The 20544-nt window shown below is 44.5% G+C and overlaps 1 protein-coding gene across 1 annotated transcript in view; it reads left to right on the forward strand.

The window, feature by feature from the left end:
* The window catches only part of TM9SF4 (transmembrane 9 superfamily member 4), a 37662-nt gene extending 18110 nt beyond the window's left edge, over positions 1-19552 (forward strand). Inside the window, exons 2-18 of the mRNA XM_077253102.1 lie at positions 6561-6671; positions 6751-6850; positions 11989-12157; positions 12891-13020; positions 13354-13477; positions 13698-13816; positions 13900-14011; positions 14315-14385; positions 14470-14602; positions 14701-14782; positions 14909-14984; positions 15269-15352; positions 15428-15603; positions 16183-16246; positions 16549-16668; positions 16916-17005; positions 17080-19552. Of these exons, the coding sequence (XP_077109217.1) occupies positions 6561-6671; positions 6751-6850; positions 11989-12157; positions 12891-13020; positions 13354-13477; positions 13698-13816; positions 13900-14011; positions 14315-14385; positions 14470-14602; positions 14701-14782; positions 14909-14984; positions 15269-15352; positions 15428-15603; positions 16183-16246; positions 16549-16668; positions 16916-17005; positions 17080-17229 (1911 nt within the window). The 3' untranslated portion in view covers positions 17230-19552. The remainder of the gene's footprint in view (positions 1-6560; positions 6672-6750; positions 6851-11988; positions 12158-12890; positions 13021-13353; positions 13478-13697; positions 13817-13899; positions 14012-14314; positions 14386-14469; positions 14603-14700; positions 14783-14908; positions 14985-15268; positions 15353-15427; positions 15604-16182; positions 16247-16548; positions 16669-16915; positions 17006-17079) is intronic.
* The last annotated feature ends 992 nt before the right edge of the window (positions 19553-20544 follow it).

The following is a 20544-nucleotide window of genomic DNA, read 5'->3' on the forward strand; positions in this document are numbered from 1 at the left end:
TTTTTTTGTTGTTTTTTTAACAGTGATATGCTGCCCAGTCCGTGGAGGAGAGTCTCCTCTCCTCCACCCTGGGTACCAACCGCACATGATCTGCTTACTTCCCGCATGGTGGGCATAGCCCCATGGGGGAAGTAAGCAGATCAATGCATTCCTATGTGTGCGGAATCCCCGCGATTCCGCAAATGTAATGAACAAGCTGCGTTTTTTTTCTGGAATGCGATTCTGCTCAGGAAAAAATTGCAGCATGTGCACAAAAAATGCGGATTGCATTCTATTAAATAGGATGCTTAAATTGAGCTTTTTTTCGCGGTTTTATAGTGTTTTTATAGCGAAAAACCGCGAAAAAAACGCGATAAATCTGCTACGTGTGCACATATCCTAAGGGGTACGTCCGTCTTTCTGTTTGTCCTTCTGTCGGCAACTTCCGTCAGTTATTCATTCGCTGATTGGTCTCACCAGCTGCCTGTCATGTCTGCCGCGACCAATCAGCGACGGGCACAGTCCGATTAGTCCCTCCCTACTCCCCTGCAGTCAGTGCCGGGCGGCCGCTCCATACTTCCCGCAGTCACGGCTCACACAGGGTTAATGCCAGCGGTAACTGACCGCGTAATACCGCGGGTAACTCACTCCGTTACCGCCGCTATTAACCCTGTGTGACCAAGTTTTTACTATTGACCCTGCCTATGCAGCGTCAATAGTAAAAGGATCTAATGTTAAAAATAATTAATAAAAAATCATTATATACTCACCTTCCGCCGCCTTTTCCCTCTCCTCGCCACCCTCCGGTAACTGCTCTGTGCAAGCGGCAGGTTCCGGTAGCAAGGATCGTATGGCAGAAGGACCTGCCATGACGTCACGGTCATGTGACCGCGACGTCATCACACCCTGGGACCGGAAGCTGCCGCCTGTACCGCGCACAGGCGACAGAACTACAAGTATGGTGAGTATGTTAGAACTACAAGGGGCCCTCAGGAAAGTGAGTATATGTTTATTTTTTATTTTTTAACCTGTGACATACGTGGCTGGGCAATCTACTATGTAGCTAGGCAATATACTACGTGGCTGGGCAATGTACTACGTGGCTGGGCAATGTACTACGTGGCTGGGCAATGTACTACGTGGCTGGGCAATGTACTACGTGGGCTGTGCAGTGTACTACGTGGCTGGGCAATATACTAGCATATTCTAGAATACCCGATGCGTTACCATCTAGTGTAATATATATACATATGTGTGTCACTGACATCTATGTATACTATGTGTATATATCTATTTTATTTTGTTACTCTGTGATTTTACTGTACTCAGCACATTAATTACCGGCTTTTCTTCTATGTATCTATGTAATGTACACTGCTAAAAAAAATAAAGGGAACGCTTAAACAGAATATAACTCCTAGTAAATCAAACTTCTGTGAAATCAAACTGTCCACTTAGGAAGCTACACTGTTTGACAATCAATTTCACATGCTGTTGTGCAAATGGAATAGATAACAGATGGAAATTATTGGCAATTATCAAGACACACTCAGTTAAAGGAGTGGTTCTGCAGGTGGGGACCACATCTCAGTACCAATGCTTTCTGGCTGATGTTTTGGTCACTTTTGAATGTTGGTTGTGTTTTCACACTCGTGGTAGCATGAGGCCGGTTTCACACTGGCGTTTGTAGCAGCTGCGGAGGGCTGCTGACTTCCTCTGTGAAGCCCCGCCCTCCGCCGCTAGCTCCGCCTACTTCTGCATGCGGCCGGCATGTGGCCTGTGTACCTATATTTAACATTAGGTACGCAGGTCGTGCCGCAGTATGCGGATGCTGCCACATGCGTCGTTTTGAGAATGCGGAAAAAAAAAAAATGCTACAAGCTGCGTCCTACGCTGGTCTCCGCATCGTCAAAACGACGCATGCGGAAACATCCGCATACTGCGGCACGACCTGTGTACCTAATGTTAAATATAGGTACACAGGCTGCATGCCGGCCGCATGCAGAAGTAGGCGGAGCTAGCGGCGGAGGGCGGGGCTTCACGGAGGAAGTCCGCAGCTGCTACAAACGCCAGTGTAAAACCGGCCTGAGACGGCCTCTACAACCCACACAAGTGGCTCAGGTAGTGCAGCTTATCTAGGATGGCACATCAATGCGAGCTGTGGCAAGATGGTTTGCTGTGTCAGCGTAGTGTCCAGAGGCTGGAGGCACTACCAGGAGACAGGCAGTACACCAGGAGACGTGGAGGGGGCCGTAGGAGGGTAACAACCCAGCAACAGCCTTTGTGCAAGGAGGAGCACTGCCAGAGCCCTGCAAAATGACCTCCAGCAGGCCACAAATGTGCATGTGTCTGCACAAACGGTTAGAAACCGACTCCATGATTATGGTCTTAGTGCCCGACGTCCACAGATGGGGGTTGCGCTCACAGCTAGTGTTGAGCTAATATACTCGTTACTCGAGATTTCTCGAGCATGCTCGGGTGTCCTGAGTATTTTTTTAGTGCTCGGAGATTTAGTTTTCATCGCCGCAGCTGAATGATTTACATCTGTTAGCCAGCATAAGTACATGTGGGGGTTGCCTGGTTGCTAGGGAATCCCCACATCTAATCAAGCTGGCTAAGAGATGTAAATCATTCAGCTGAGGTGAGGAAAACTAAATCTCTGAGCACTAAAAATACTCGGAGGTCACCCGAGTGTGCTCGGGAAATCTCGAGTAACGAGTATATTCGCTCATCACTACTCACAGCCTAACACTGTGCAGGATGATTGGCATCTGCCACAGATCGCTAGGATTGGCAAATTCGCCACTGGCGCCCTGTGCTCTTCACAGATGAAAGCAGGTTTACACTGAGCACATGTGACAGACGTGACAGAGTCTGGAGACACCGTGGAGATCAATCTGCTGCCTGCAACATCCTTCAGCATGACCGGTTTGGCAGTGGGTCAGTAATGGTGTGGGGTGGCATTTCTTTGGAGGGCCACACAGCCGTCCATGTGCTCGCCAGAGATAGCCTGACTGCCATTAGGTACCGAGATGAGATCCTCAGACCCCTTGTGAGACCATATGCTGGTGCGGTTGGCCCTGGGTTCCTCCTAATGCAGGACAATGCCAGACCTCATGTGGCTGGAGTGTGTCAGCAGTTCCTGCAAGATGAAGACATTGAAGCTATGGACTGGCCCGACTGTTCCCCAGACCTGATTCCGATTGAACACATCTGGGATATCATGTCTCGCACCATCCACCAACGTCACGTTGCAGCACAGACTGTCCAGGAGTTGGCGGATGCTTTAGTCCAGGTCTGGGAGGATATCCCTCAGGAGACCATCCGCCGCCTCATCAGGAGCATGCCCAGGCATTGTAGGGAGGTCATACAGGCACATGGAGGCCACACACACTACTGAGCATCATTTCCTTGTCTTGAGGCATTTCCACTGAAGTTGGATCAGCCTGTAACTTCATTTTCCACTTTGATTTTGAGCATCATTCCAACTCCAGACCTCCGTGGGATATTAGTTGTGATTTACGTTGATAATTTTTAGGTTTTATTGTTCTCAACATATTCCACTATGTAATGAATAAAGATTTACAACTGGAATATTTCATTCCGTGATATCTAGGATGTGGGATTTGTGTTCCCTTTATTTTTTGAGCAGTGTATATACACATATATGTGTGTCACTGACATCTATACATCTATGTATTCTATGTGTATATATCTATTCTATTCTGTCACTGTGATTTTACTGTATGCGGTAGATGAATTGTCGGCTTTTATTCTATCTAACGTCTTATATCCTGTCTGCTCCTGCAGTGATTTTACACTACGTGGCTTCTGAATTGTTGTTTTTTTGTTTCTATCTATCGAATATTTCCTTTGAAAATGATGTGTAAATGACAGAGAATTGCTGTATGTAAAACATGTAAGTTGGATGCTAGGTGTGAAAAATCAGATTGTGCTCGCATGACACTCGTGTGACTCTCGTCAGGGAGATTCAGACCGAATTTTTTTTTTTTTTCTCCATGCGTTTAGTGTGACTCTGGCCTTATAGTAGAATATTCTTGTACATAGGGGCAGTATTATAGTAGTTATATTCTTGTACATAGGGGGCAGTATTATAGTAGTTATATTCTTGTAGATAGGAGCAGTATTATAGTAGTTATATTCTTGTACATGGGTGCAGTATTATAGTAGTTATATTCTTGTACATAGGGGGCAGTATTATAGTAGTTATATTCTTGTACATAGGAGGCACTATTATAGTAGTTACATTCTTGTACACAGGGGCAGTATTATAGTAGTTATATTCTTGTACATAGAGGGCAGTATTTTATAGTAGCTATATTCTTGTACATAGGGGGCAGTATTATAGTAGTTATATTCTTGTAGATAGGAGCAGTATTATAGTAGTTATTTTCTTGTACATAGGGGCAGTATTATAATAGTTATATTCTTGTACATGGGTGCAGTATTGTAATAGTTATATTCTTGTTCTTAGGGGGTTGTTACGTCACTGGATCACTGTTTTATGCTCAGTGCTGTAGTTGATCTGGTATTGCTGTGTAATGTCTGTGTCTGACCGTACAGGGACATGGTCTGCACATACCACAGCTCCTGGCCAGGAGAGGAACTAAAAGACCGTATACAGACTTTAGTACGTGGGATCACAGCTGATTCTTTCTGTGAGGTAAAACATTTCACTTCCTGTTTTTTAAAAAATGTTTTACCTCAAAGAAATAATTATTTGTGACCCCCTTCTGTCCTATTTGTATACTCTCTTTTCCTTCCTCCCTGCCCAGGAGCATGTTCCTGCACGGTCAGACACAGCCATTACACAGTACACAGCAGGGGCACATTTATAAGATTATCTCAGCACAGGGACGTTTTTTTTTTAATCACATCCAATTGGGGAAATTATTATTATTCCAATATCTATTTATTAAAATTAACTTTGTTTGTGGGAAAACTCCTTTTAAGTGTGACAAACATGCAAAAGAATAAAGGTACCTTCACACTGAGCAATTTTACAAGGAGAACGACAACGATCCGTGACGTTGCAGCGTCCTGGCTAGCGATCTCGTTGTGTTTGACACGAAGCAGCGATCTGGATCCCGCTGTGATATCGCTGGTCGGAGCTAGAAGTCCAGAACTTTATTTCGTCGCTGATGACCCGCTGTCATCGCTGGATAGGTGTGTGTGACACCGATCCAGCGATGTGTTCACTTGTAACCAGGGTAAATATCGGGTTACGAAGTGCAGGGCCGCGCTTAGTAACCCGATATTTACCCTGGTTACCATTGTAAAAGTTAAAAAAAAACCACTACATACTCACATTCCAATGTCTGTCACGTCCCCCGGCGTCCACAGGGTTAAAACTGCTTTCGGCAAGAGCGCTGCTAATATGCATGCGCTCCGGCCGAGAGCTTCCCTGCACTGACTGTCTCAGCGCCGACCGTAAAGCGCCGGCCGTAAAGCAGAGCACAGCGGTGACGTTCAGTGCAGGGAAGCTCTCGGCAGCAGCGCGTGCATATTAGCAGCGCTCCTGCCGAAAGCAGTTTTAACCCTGTGGATGCCGGCGGGGGACGTGACAGACATCAAAATGTGAGTATGTAGTGTTTTTTTTTTTTTACTTTTACAATGGTAACCAGGGTAAATATCGGGTTACTAAGCGCGGCCCTGCACTTAGTAACCCGATGTTTACCCTGGTTACCCGGGTGCTGCAGGGGGACTTCGGCATCGTTGAAGACAGTTTCAACGATGCCGAAGTCGTTCCCCTGATCGTTGGTCGCTGGAGAGAGCTGTCTGTGTGACAGCTCCCCAGCGACCACACGACGACTTACCAACGATCACGGCCAGGTTGTATCGCTGGTCGTGATCGTTGGTAAGTCGTTTAGTGTAACGGTACCTTTAGAAGGACGCAAACCCTTTTTCACACCACTGTATTTCTCCTGATCTATGGCAGACGGGTTGTGTTAAACATTGGGGAGTGGTGGAATAAATGCAGATTCTCGGCATACCAGTAAAATATCAGAGTAGGGTTGGGAGCCCGGGGAACTATGGTCGTTTTCACTCAAGTAGTTTTAATGAGACACTTTGGCTGCTTTGAGATGTCATTAGGGTACAGATAAGATTAGAACATTGGTGGTTAGTGATTTCTGAGTTTTCTGTACCTTCCTAGCCCAGCGCGGAGCCTTCTGTGGGCTGCTTCCAGGATAGTGGTTATATTATGGATCCCATTACCTTTCCTTGTACTTCAGGTCCTGCCATATATTATGTTATGTAATCAGACCTTCGTCCTCCTATAATACGCCTTCCCAGCAGTGATCTTTGTACTTCATTTATCTTGCTCCAATCTGGACTTATCTTAATAGAATCTACTTACAATTATGTAATCACAATTTTCAGTCAAATTATATTTTACCCTCGTGTCTTCTCGAGAACTGTGTCGCTAGTGAATTGTACTCGGTTGGCGTGGAGGCAATGATGGACTAGTCCTGGATTTGTTGAGTAAGCAGCTGATGGGCTCCTGAGCCCATGTATTGGGCTCCGAGTATGCTTCATGTTCCTATGGTTGCATTTTGCAGGTGAGGTGTGCGTGGCTGCTTCTCGGCATCGCCCTTCATGAAACCGCTGCGTTTTACGTTCCAGGCGTGGCGCCAATGAATTTTCGACAAAATGACCCTGTAGATATAAAGGTAAGATGATTTCTGGTGATAAGAGTGATGATAACACTGGATCCTCATGGGTGATACGTGTGGTCTCTCCTGTCTACAGGCGGTGAAGCTGACCAGCTCCCGGACTCAGTTGCCTTACGAATATTACTCTCTGCCATTCTGCCGACCATCACAAGTCACCTACAAAGCGGAAAATCTGGGTAAGGGTCACAATGGCTGACAGTGGGTTACGTGATACAATGACTGGCTGCTTAGAGGTTGGGAACTTCATGGGGTCTTACGCTTATATATGAATCTGCATGTATATCTTCCTAAAAGTAATGGAGTTATGGAAATGCCAGGATGGATAGACAGGTTACTGATCTGCAAATGATGGGGGGGGGGAAAAAGGAAACCGTTTTAAAAAAAACCCTCAATTTATTCAGTATGGAGGATGTACACCATATACAGAAATCCCTGAACTTGCAGCCTCGGCTGCTATCAGTGAGGTTATTAATGGTTGGAATGTTCTGCCATGCTGAAAGCACTTGGGTAAATCATCAAGATCTTCTGCTGGCAGCTCCCTGTGCAGTTGCTGACTAAAGACATCCCAGATGTGCTCGATGGTAGACAAGTCTGGAGATGCCGTAGGCTATGGTAGTGATTTTAGGCCACACAAACTGCTTAGAGTAGTGCGAGCGACATGTGGCCTGACATTGTCATGTTGAAAAAGTGCTGTTGGGACACTTTGGAGGAATCTCTGTACAACTGGTTTCACCACCAAATCAGTGTAACCCCCGAGCTGTTCCCGGCTACTGTACAATAAACCACACCATACTCCTGGGAGTAGAACCAGTGTGAGTTTTGTTTTTTCCATGATGGCCTATTCATGGCATTGCCCACATGGTCTTCAGAAGAAAGACAGGAGGCAGGAACGGAGGTCTATCTTCAGCAATGAGTCCTGCAATTATAGCTAGAGATTAGTCTGGAGACCACGTAAGCGTCGCCATGATAAAACCTTCACAATGAATAGTCAGTCCAGTTCTTAATTTTTTAAGAGCTAAATTGTTAAGGGTCCTGCTGCTGAGACCCCGTGATCTGCCCTTCTTGGCAGGTAGGAAATTGCATGTCGCCCAATTAAAACGTGCTACATCTATGTGATATTCTCTACAGCGAGAGACTCTTTTTACTGTGACTGATAATGGAGAAGTCCTGCTATCTTGCCTACCTCATTTATCTCAATTTAAAATGGGGTCCAGAAATATTTGGCCATTGACTGAATCTTCTTGATTTCTGCTCTGCAGGCCACTATGTTTTATTGAAACTGAAACTATCGAGATAAAATTGAAGTGTAGACTAATTTTTTTTTTTTTTTTTTTTAAATGAAAGGAGTAGAACACAAATATCCTGTGACACGATTATGAATTGCTAACCTTTTTCTACAGAGCCTCCTCTCCTCATTTTTCAGGCTGAAAAGTAAATGGAAAAATGAACTTTACCATAAATAAAATGTTAATTTTTAATACTTTGTAGAGAATCCTTTGCAGTCAATAACAGCCTGATGTCTGGAAGCCATGGACGTCACCAAACGCTGGGTTTCCTCCTTTGTGATGCTTTGCCTTTACTGTGGCTGACTTCAGTTGTTGCTTGTTTGTGGGTCTTCCTGACATAAGTTTTGTCTTGGGCTGCTTTCACACTAGCGTCGGTACGGGGCCGTCGCGCTGCGCCGGCCCGACGTACCGACGCATACTGTGAAAAAAATGCTCGAGGTGGGCAGCGGAAGCAGTCTTAGGCCATGTTCACACTTTGCGGGTGACCTCTGCGGGTTCTCCCGCAGCGGATTTGATAAATCTGCAGGGCAAAACCCCTGCGGTTATCCCTGCAGATTTATCCCGGTTTGTTCCGCGGTTTCCGCTGCAGGTTTCCGCCTATACTATTGATGCTGCATATGCAGCAATATGCAGCATCAATAGTAATGTTAAAATAAAAAAAAGTTTATATACTCACCCTCTGACGTCTAGATCTCCTCGGCGCTGCACCCGGCGCTCCGGTTCCAAAGATGATGTGCGAGAAGGACCCTTCGTGACGTCACGGTCATGTGACCGCGACGTCACCGCAGGTCCTGTTCGCACAGCAACTCTGACCGGCCGGCCGCGTGCAGCGCTGAGAGGTGAATATAATATGATTTTTTATTTTAATTCTTTTTTTTACCCCAAATATGGTTCCCAGGGCCTGGAGGAGAGTTTCCTCTCCTCCACCCCGGGTACCACCCGCACATTATCCGCTTACTTCCCGCAACGTGGGCACAGCCCCATGCGGGAAGTAAGCGGTTCAATGCATTCCTATGGATGCAGAATCGCAGTGATTCTGCACAAAGAAGTGACATGCTGCGGGTTGTAAACCGCTGCGTTTCTGCGCAGCGGATTGCGGTTTCCATAGGGTTTACATGTTCATGTAAACGCAATGGAAACTGCTGCGGACCCACAGCATCAAAATCGCCGCAGATCCGCGGTAAAAACCGCAAAGTGTGAACATGGCCTTACGACGCTTCCGCTGCCCCATTGCAAGGTCCGGGGAGGAGGGGGCGGAGTTTCGGCCGCACATGCGCGGTCGAAAATGGCGGTCACGACGCACAAAAAAACGTTACATGTAACTTTTTTTGTGGCGGCGGTCCGACAAAACATGACGCAACCGTTGCACGACGGTTGCAATGTGTGGCACTCCATCCCAATGCGTCGCTAATAAAAGTCTATGGAAAAAAAAACGCATCCTGCTGGCAACTTTGCAGGATGCGTTTTTTCTCCACAACGACGCATTGCGACGTGCAGTGCCCGGCGCTAGTGTGAAAGAGGCCTTAGGCATGTGATATTCTACTTGATGGGGTTGAGATCTGGTGACTTACTCGGCCATTGCAGAATATTCCACCTCTTCGCCTTAAACCCCTGGGTTGCTTTCACAGCATATTTTGGGTCTTTGGACGACGCTTCACAGCATAGATGGACAATCAACCTTTCTACATTTGGTTGAATCTGAGCTGAAAGTCTCACCCTGTACACTTCACAATTCATCCGACTGCTTCTGTCTTCAATCACATGATCAATAAACGCTACTGACTCAGCGCCATTGGTAGCCACCCATGCCAATGCCATCACACTGACTGCACCATGTTTTACAGAGGATGTGGTCCAAGCCTTCTCCATACTTTCTTCTTCCCATCATTCTGGTACAGGTGTTAATCTTAGGTTCATCTGTCCAAAGAATGCTTTTCCAGAACACTGCTGGCTTCTTTAGATGTTTGTTTTGGGAAAGTCTAATCTGGCCTTTCTATTTTTAAGGCTGATTAATGGTTTGCACCTTGTGGTGGACCCTCTGTATTTGCTCTCACGAAGTTTTCTCTTTATGATAGACTTAGATCCTGAAATACTGACTTCTTGGAGATTGTTCTTCACATGGGTGGATGTTGTAAAGGGGTTTTTCTTCACCATGGACAGGATTCTGTGATCACCACTGTTGTCTTCCACAGACGTCTTTTTGTGTTCCCAAGCTCATCAGTGCGCTTTTTTGTTGTTCTGTTGATTTGGCCACTCCTAACATTTCTTCTATCTTTCTGATGGATTTCTTCTTCTTTTTTTACTTTCCAGTCTAATGATGGTCTGTTTCTCTATCACTGAGATCTCCTTTGGCCGCGTGTTGTAGGTTCACAGCAACAGCTTGCACACACTACACCTGGAATCAGTTTCAGACTTTTTCCTGCTTAATTGATGATGGATTAATGAGGGAAAAGCCTATGCAGCCCAGCCCATTAAAGAGCTTTTGCGATAATTGTCCAATTACCTTTGGTCACCTTAAAAAGAGACAGCTGCATATTAAAGAGATGCAATTCCTAAACCCTTACTCCAATTAGGTTGTGGATATCCTCAAATTAAAGCTAAGCCCATATTGAATATATAACTATATCTTGAATGTTTTGATAACTGTATAAACTCCATATTGTCTACTTTAACCCCATAAGTCCAATGACGGGCAGAGTCCGTAATTAGACACCTCCCCCTGATTGGTGCGGGCTCCGGTGATGATCCCGCACTTTTTCTGCTGACCTGTCCGCTTTACAGCCGCAGGTGGAATCGCAATCTACCCACGGCTGTTAACATGTTAAATGCCGCTGTCAAACTCTGACAGCGGCATTTAACATGCACGCGCAGGAAGCACGTCATTATCTCCTCCCATCGGCACCCGTGTCACATGATTGCCGGTCGCTGATGGGTTGGCATGACAACCCGGGGTCAGCAGGAGACCCCTGTGGTTGTCGTAGCCTGACAGCTGAGTGCCGCCCAGTGGTCGGCGCTCATAGCAAGTGAGCATATCTGCTACATATAGCAGGGCTGCAGCATCGGATTATCGCAGTTTCTAGTCTCCCATGGGGACTATTGAAGCAAGTAAAAAGAAAAAAAAAAATAATAATTTTTAAAATATTAGAAAAATAAAAAATATATAGTTCAAAGTTCAAATCACCCCCCTTTCGCCCAATTCAAAATAAAACCATAACATATATGCACATATTTGGTATCACCGTGTTCAGAATCACCTGACCTATCAATATATAAAAAGAATTAATCCAATCAGTAATTGGTGTAAGGAGAAAAAATCGAAACACCAGAATTAGGGTTTTTATTTTTGTCGCTGCAACATTGCAATAAAAAGCAATAACGAGCTATCAAAAGATCGTATACACACCAAAATAGTATCAGTAAAAACGTCAGATCTGTGCGCAAAAAGTAAGCCCTTGCCCGGCCCCAGATCCCGAAAAATGGAGACGCTATGGCAACTTTTTTTTTTTTTCTTTTTACAAACTTTGGAATTTTCTTTCACCACTTAAATTAAAAAAGAACCTATACATGTTTGGTGTCTGTGAACTCGTAATGACCTGGAGAATCATAGTGGCAGGTCAGTTTTAGCATTTAGTGAACATGGTAAAAAAAAAACAAAAGACAATTGTGGAATTACACTTTTTTGCAATTTCACCGCATTTGGAATTTTTTCCCGTTTTCCAGTACACGATGTGGTAAAATCAATAATGCCATTCAAAAGTACAACTCGTTCCGCAAAAAACAAGGCCATACTGATGGAAAAATAAAAGTTATGGCCGTGGGAAGAAGGGGAACAAAAAATGGAAACTCAAAAAATGGAAATCCCCCTGGTCCTTAAGGGGTTAAATATATGCATACTTGGATGAAGCCAGGCTCCATGTGTAAAGTTAGTCTGGGTTTGTGACATTTATGCTATGCAGCTTTCCCAACTGTTACCTAATCCAGGCTTGTACAGACTACATGAGAGGATGCTGTGTTTTCTCCATCAACAGGTGAAGTCTTGCGAGGTGATCGAATCGTTAACACTCCCTTCAAGGTGTCAATGAATAATAACAAGAAATGTGAGATTTTATGCAACACTCCCAGCAGCCCCCTTGTGCTTAATGGTGATGACAGCCAACTGATAGCAGAGCGGATACAGGAGGATTACTATGTACACTTGTAAGTTCCTTATCCATTTGACTCATTTTAAAGCCTGTGAACAGCTATTGCATATTTTTAGCAGTATAATGTGAAAAAAAATAAAAAGGAAAAGGAAATAAAATATAAAAAAAATAAATAAAATATATATATATATATATAATTAGGGCATGTTGGGTTAGGCTATGGGTTGAACTAGATGGACTTAAAGTCTTCCTTCAACCTTAATAACTATGTTACTATGACTGCTCAGTCTCTAGCTAATTCTCTTTTCAAATCTAAGCCCATTTTTTTTATTTTATTTAGTATGATCAAAATTAAACTTAGAGTTCAGGAGGGGCCGAAGATGAAGATGTTAAGGGAGCAAACTATTGGGATTTAGACTGAGCAGCATCAAGCAGCTTGCAATGTAAAACAATGTTACTGAAACAGAGAAAAGTAGTTTTTTTTTCCCTTCGTATTTGTAATCCAGTAATAAAATGTTCAGATGTGTTCATAGCCTTTTATAATGCTTCTCTATTATGACTTATTCTGAGAGAGTTGAAATCTGCCAGGTCCCCTGGATGCTGTTGGTTGGTTAAGTTATGTTCAATGGAGATCTGATGGCATAAATCAGTCGCCAATCTGGAAGTGTCAGCATTGGAGAAGGCATTTTAAGGGTTTTAAACGGATATTCTGTGCAACACCCTCTTCTGCCCCTTTAATGTATGGCGGGTCAGATAGTAATATAACCTCTTTGTGCACCTACATACAGAATAGCAGACAATTTGCCAGTGGCCACCAGGCTGGACATCCATCTTGGTCACGATGATGACGATAAGAAGAAGGATCGGGATATTCAGTTTGAGCACGGCTACAGACTGGGGTTCACAGACAACAACAAGGTGACTTAATATTTTATTAGCTTTTTGGTCTTCAGCTTCTGTCCTGAGCTATGTGTCTTTATGGTTACAAGCTCCAGCTTTACCCTGCATTGTTTGATCCTGCAATCCATTCATCAATAACGTACAGAAAGTGGAGTAGTAGGCAGATTGTAGTCTGTAAAGACACACTGTCCGCACAGGAACTGTGGGCATCAGATCGTAGGAGATTTTTGTCATCAAAACTATTTGCATAGTTTGTTTGTAATTTTAGATGCATTGGAGCTATTAAACTGCAAAAATCTCCACAGCCCAAGATTATCTTCTCTATAACAATGTCACCGCTTCTTTTTTCAGTTTTATATCCACAATCACTTGTCGTTCTATTTGTACTTCCATCGGGAAGAAGTAGAAGAAAACCAAGAGCCCACATTTAGGGTTGTGAGGTTCGAGGTCATCCCTCAGAGCATCAAAATGGATGGTAAGAGTAGGGTCATGGGTTTTTTATAAAAAAAAAAAAAAAATACGACCTCTGGCTGTTGTACCTTGGGTATGGTGGGGGGGAGCAGAGTTTGCAGGTGCAAATTGTCCCTGGTGCCTCAGGGAGCCTAAAGATCCCACTTCCACATAAGACCGTGGGGTTAGAAATGGGACATGCATGTTGGTGCTCCATTTCACCATTAATTCCCTGTATGTTTCAGATTTGAAAGGAACTCCGGATAGAGGCTGCACTGTCCCCGAAGGCTCAAATTCTGCACCCCAGGAGATCGAGCCCTCCAAGGACAACAAGCTGCTGTTCACATACTCTGTGCACTGGCAGGTGGGAGGATTTTCTTACTGCTCTTGTGGGGTGTAAGGTCGTAGAACTTCATGTAGTAAGAAGTTTCTTCCTTCTTCTTCCAGGAGAGTGATATCAAGTGGGCTTCCCGCTGGGACACGTACCTGACCATGAGCGACGTGCAGATTCACTGGTTCTCCATTATCAACTCTGTTGTGGTGGTCTTCTTCCTGTCAGGTGGGCTCCTCTTATTATAGTTTTCTTATTCTTTAGTGGTTCTCGCCTTCTATTGTAGTCACATCTGAAGCTGCTTACGTCATTCTCTATATGTAAGCCTTTTAGCTTGTGGGTTTTATCTCTACTCTTACTACAGTTCCTGTAGTGGGCACAGGCATCTGTCAGCTGAATTGTGACTGCAGCTCTGGCTGTGACTGGAGCATAGGACCAGTAATCGGATAAATCATAATTCTGAGTAGATTGATAAGATGTTAACTATTGGATGGAGCTTTGTACTCAGTCCTTTTTATTTTCGGTCCGCAGGTATTCTGAGCATGATCATCATCCGCACCCTGAGGAAGGATATCGCAAACTACAACAAGGAGGATGATATCGTGGGTTCCCTTCCCTGACACCGTCCGTAATCAAGCCTGGCAACCTTATTGTCCTCTGACGCCTCTCTTTGCTTCTTCTCACAGGAAGATACGATGGAGGAATCTGGCTGGAAGCTGGTGCATGGTGATGTCTTCAGACCTCCCCAGTATCCCATGATCCTTAGTTCCTTGCTAGGATCTGGGATCCAGCTCTTCTGCATGGTCCTGATTGTCATCTGTGAGTGTGTAGTGATGGCGGGGGTTATGATGAGGGTGCAGACTGGAGAACACACTGTAATTTCTAAGATTGTGGGTTTTTTGTTTTGTCCCTTTTAGTTGTGGCCATGCTGGGAATGTTGTCTCCATCGAGCCGGGGCGCCCTGATGACCACCGCCTGCTTCCTTTTCATGTTCATGGGGTACGACTATCCTATAACTTTTAGCCACTGATATGCATACAACGTGGCTGTCGTTGCTTGGATAAGGGATGGATCTACTTTTACCACGTCTAATCCCATTAACACCTCTTTTTGGGATTTTCCCAGAGTTTTCGGAGGATTCTTCGCTGGACGTCTGTACCGTACTCTGAAGGGCCATAGATGGCGCAAAGGAGCTTTTTGTGTAAGTATGTCACGTCCATACGTTTTTCTTTTTCCTGTTGCATTTGGTGTTTGACACTAGTCACATTCAAAGCTGCATTCACAGTTTCCATGCAGGATGGCTGTTATGTGATATAAAAAAACAAAAAAAAAAAACAAAAACTTCTCCAGACAATATCTGATTTTCTGCTGTCTGATTTCAGTAGAGTAGTGAATGCAGCTCTGAAGGGAGTAGGGTATAGGAGTTGGTGCAAGCTAAATACAGCATTTTGATGCATAGTCTGATTTGTACTTCTGTCCCTGCAGACGGCGACTCTGTATCCAGGAGTGGTGTTTAGCGTCTGCTTTGTGCTGAACTGCTTCATTTGGGGCAAGCATTCCTCTGGCGCAGTGAGTCTTGTATTTCTGGACCTGGTTCCTCATAATCGGCCTTTGTGAGTACCCTAACCCGTCTGTGTTCTGCAGGTCCCCTTCCCCACCATGCTTGCTCTGCTTTGTATGTGGTTTGGCATCTCTCTCCCACTCGTCTACCTTGGATATTACTTTGGTTTCCGTAAGCAGCCATATGACAACCCTGTCCGGACCAACCAAATCCCCCGGCAGATTCCAGAGCAGCGCTGGTACATGAAGAGGTTTGTGGGGTAAGTGGCTCTCTACGGTCACCTCCTGTTACTCAAACTCCGGCTCCATGCAATGTATCCTGCATCTACTGGTCAGGGCATTTAGGAGCCACAATGTGGTTTCCTCTACTTACCGGCCTCCATCTAGGCGGTGCCGCTCCTACTCCGCAGTGACGTTCTAATAGGAAGCGCTCATTGCATTTCCTCCTCTAGACACAGCAGTCCTGTGATCAGTGTATAGACGGAGAGCTGGAGCTACTGGGTCATGGGAGACCCAGGATTTCCCTTATAACTGGGGCTAATACACCAGCCCCAGTTACAAGGGAAATTAGATACGTTTTTCAATATTTTAAATTGCCCTCAAAGGTCTTTTATGACCTTATGGGGAGCACAATGTGGAAAACAGATGAAGAATAAATAAGTCACTGTCAGTTCAAATAACTTTTACTAACCCTATCCCCATAAAAAAAGTGTTTGGTATCTAAAAAATGTTATTACAGAATGTGGAACAATTTTTGGGCCGGTGTGGCAGGCACCCAACATGGGTGGCTCAGTTTGGGCCTGGCTGGTGTCTAACTCCATATTAATGTCTTTTCTCAGAATCCTGATGGCTGGAATATTACCGTTTGGAGCCATGTTCATTGAGCTGTTCTTCATCTTCAGCGTGAGTTTTCTTGGTCTTGTACGAGTGAACCATTAACGAAAGACAATCCTTAATGAGGACTCTTATGATGATGAGATCGGGACAAAAATGTCATAAGGGACTGATTTAATGAATGATTGCATTATTTACTTGGGGAAGCTATTTATTCCCTTCTGGAAGGTTGCTTATACCTCGAAGTAATTTTTACTACATTTTATTCTAGTGCATTTAATGTTATTGTGTGTACAGCACCTCTGCTAATATTAGTTGCCTATGACATAGTGAAGAAATGCTTCCTCCTTACATCTCTATCTTTGTCATAGGCCATCTGGGAGAATCAGTTCTACTACTTGTTTGGCTTCCTATTCCTGGTGTTCATCATCCTGGTGGTGTCCTGCTCACAGATCAGCATAGTCATGGTGTATTTTCAGCTCTGTGCGGAGGTGAGCAGCCATTTCCCTGCAGATATGCGTTCAGTAGGCGCCGTATTCATCTGTAGGCAATAAGCTCCCCCTAGTGGTGGCTGCGGGGAGTGAGAGTTTTATCATGTAACTCCATGGTACGCAGGCAGTTTGGAGTGTTTTTCAGTGAAATAGAGTGCTGACCCCAATAAAGAGATATTAAGTAATCGACATTGAGTAGTGTGCACAATGCTATTTATGACTGATTTTATGACCCTCTGTTCTACAGGATTACCGCTGGTGGTGGAGGACATTTCTGGTGTCTGGAGGGTCTGCTTTCTACGTACTGATTTATGCCGTCTTCTATTTTGTGAATAAGGTAAGTTTTGTCTCGCCATTGGTCGCTATGCTGTTATTATGCCGGAATCTGATCTTCATCCTTGTCTGTCTCAGTTGGATATTGTAGAGTTCATCCCTTCTCTCCTGTACTTTGGTTACACTACCCTCATGGTCCTTTCCTTCTGGCTCCTCACTGGGACCATCGGTTTCTACGCCGCCTACATGTTCATAAGGAAAATCTACGCGGCGGTGAAAATAGACTGACTCGGAGCTCCCCCACAGCACTCCCAGCACAAGGCAGAGCCGGACTCCTCCGCCAAGACGCCTCCATCAGAGGACAGGAACCACCATCATCATCTTCATGATCCAGAATGTATTGTTTGGTACTGTGTCCCTGGATGGGCCGAGGCGTCGTATCCTAAAACTGCATTTTAACCTTTTTGGTATTCCCATTTTCCAGTGCGGGTTTTTACTTTTTAGCCGGATCATTCCCATCTTTACCATTCTGTCCGCTCCTTCCTTTCTTTTTTAAATTATTATTCCTGCGTGTTAATGATCAGCGGGGACGAGGTGCGGGAGACGGGCACACTTGGACTTCTTGGTGGCTGGGCGCTCGGGAAGGTGAGGAACTGAAAAAACTGGACTGTCGTATTGGCACAGCGAGGCTTCTGTGGTTCTCCTGGTCACATGATGAGCTGGTGGGTACCGTCCAGCGATGCCAACCAGTAATGATCGCCAACTGGGGGGGTAATTTTTGCCAAGGACTGTGAATACAAAATGAAGCATGCTTTCTGTGAGGGAGGAGTCGGCCAGATCCTGTATCTTTTGGGTTTGGTTCTGAGATTCTTTGTTGATATTTTCTATGGCACCGATCAGGTCAAAGGCTCGAGAGTGAACTCGTTACAGAGAAAAGTCCTCACATGGTTCGTGCTGGAGACAATGGGGTTTTTTTTTTCTCACTTTTTTTGTTTTTCTTACGAAAGAATCAACCTGGATGTATTCAGCACATGACACTGACTTAAAGGGGACAATGTGATTTAAGTAAAGCATTATCGTGTAATGAAAAGTTCTGCGACTTCCTGATATACTTTGCTTGAATTCCTTACCTTTACCTTGCACAAGGAAGCTAATACTTCTCACAGCTGACTGTTTGTTACAATGTATCTAGATCAGTGCTTCTCACGCAGCACGGCACCCCCTAGTGGTTGGTGAGAATTAGCTAACTAATGCTTCTTCTGTCTGCAGAAATCTCTAGTTTTGCAGCATAAATGATTTAACTTTTCTATTTTTAGTGTTCAGGGGGAAAAAATAAAAAAAAAATGGAGCGCTAATTAACTTTTGCATAATCGTGCACTCACAGTGAGGCCTGGGCACCAACTTGGTCAGTCTGGTGTGGCCTCATGTGAGATGACCCGAGGTTGGATCAGCTCGTCGGCACAAATCTGCGCTAACCCCGACGGTTTGCTACAGTGTATCAGTGCAGGTTACAAGTGTCACAAATCCAGGAAAGTTGCTAGAAATATTGGACTATGTTGCGATTTGGTCACTTGGTGATGGTTTTACTTTCTTGTTCCGTTCACAGGTTTTTTTGTTTATTTTTTCGTTCATGGTAAAATTGTAACAATTTTGCCATTTTGAAAATCGTTGTTTATGAAAAGAAGTTGTGACTGCCATGTGTGTACACAGCCTTAAGGCAGTATAGGTTTTTAACCTCTGGATGTAACCCATTAACTATTCCCCGACAGCAAGTGGAGCTATTGAACATGATGAATGAAGAATTATAATGCAAAGTGTATTAGAAAGTTGCAGAACTTCTCATTATACAGTGATTAAAGGGGTTGTGCAGCGCCTCTCGTTTCCGCATTGGACGTGTGACAGCCGGGCAGGTTTTCTGCATGTGTCCCATTAGAATAGGATATGTACATGGCATCTTTCCTTACCAGCCAACAAGAATCCACTCTCCACTACTGCAGAAATGAGAAGTGCTTCACAAACCCTTTATATTGTATGCACATAAAGCAGGAATACCCCTTTGGAAGTGAACCATCCCCAGCACACAGAGGAGGCAGACATGTCGGATTTCCAAGTCTTATCTGTAAAAACCACCCAAAACCGATTACCTATGAAATATTTAAAGGGAGACTCCACCTAATTCTATTGCCTGTGCCTAAAGATTAATAGTGGAAGGTGGGGGGCTCCAGGTCTATTCCAAAAGGAAGGAACTGGTGGCATTTGTAGACCGCCGATCTCTTCCTATTGTATCATTTGGCGCCTTAGACAATGCGTTACTCATCTTTTTTCCTAGCGAGTCAATCAGCTGGCATAGATTCCCCCCCTCCCCGATTCCATAGACCCTATGTACAGTTGTACTGTGATCCATTCATAGCAGACGTCACATACATATCTGTGATGCGATGACTTTGTGACGCTACTGCCGTCGCCTCCTCTCTGGGTGATGAGTTCACTTAAAATTACTTTCCAATTTTTAATGAATATTCTCTTGAAATTGCCGATTGTCTTTTTTTTTTTTTTTTTTACTGTTGTCCATCTGTGTCCTTTTTGTAAATAAATGCCCCTTCAGGTGTTTCATGCTGGTGGGCCGATCTCTTCTGTAGAATGGAAACTGCAGGATTGCAAGGAGGCAAACCTGTCCCTTGCAGCATTGCCACTGAACAGAGTAGTATTTAAAGGGAAAATCCATTGTGTTTTCCTCTGACCTGAGAGGTGGGAGGGGATGTAAGTCTGACATGACCCCTCATCCTGGAGATCCATTCCTCTTGAATCCCTTTGATCTTTCACCAAATAGTGGCTATAGAGCAGAATATTTTTTTTTTCATTCCACCTCTGTTGCGAAGATATTGGCAATCAAAGTATTTGGCACCTAATTAGTTATTAGATAGTTTTCACTGGGGGGCGTGTACTTCTCCCTGTATGATGCTGACCAATCATAAGCAGGTACCAAATACACTATAAAAAGAACACGCCCCCACCACAGCTCGGAGCAGGTTTTTCCCGTGTGTTAGATGTAGTCAATTCTTATCTGCAGTGTTCAAGCAACTGGCAATCGCTCTGCAAAGAGATCAGAGCTGTCAATATGTCTCCCACAGGGGGCAACCTATTTTGGGCTCCTCATGTCTGGGATGAGACCCTGCTCTAATCTCACTGCAGATCGAAAATAAGTTGAGCCCTGCAGAGAAGATTGTGATCAATAAGTCTATGGGTTTAGAGGGGCAGTTCCACAGAGCTGACCGTGCTAGGAGAAATGCTAGAAGGGTTTGTATTGTGGCACAGGAAAATTCAGCTGTGCCACTACCCCCCAACAGGGACCTTATCTGAGAGGCATTAGTAATCTGTGCTTTCTAATAATGCAGGCAGTTAGGCCATGTGCACACGTTAAGTATTTTTCGCGTTTTTTTCGCGTTTTTTCGCTATAAAAACGTGATAAAAACGCGAAAAAACGCTTACATATGCCTCCCATTATTTTAAGTGTATTCCGCATTTTTTGTGCAAATGTAGCCTTTTTTTCCGCGAAAAAATCGCATCGCAGAAAAAAAAGCAACATGTTCATTAAAATGCGGA

The sequence above is a fragment of the Ranitomeya variabilis genome, chromosome 4, assembly GCF_051348905.1.
Source record: "Ranitomeya variabilis isolate aRanVar5 chromosome 4, aRanVar5.hap1, whole genome shotgun sequence".
In the NCBI taxonomy this organism is placed as follows: Eukaryota; Metazoa; Chordata; class Amphibia; order Anura; family Dendrobatidae; genus Ranitomeya; species Ranitomeya variabilis.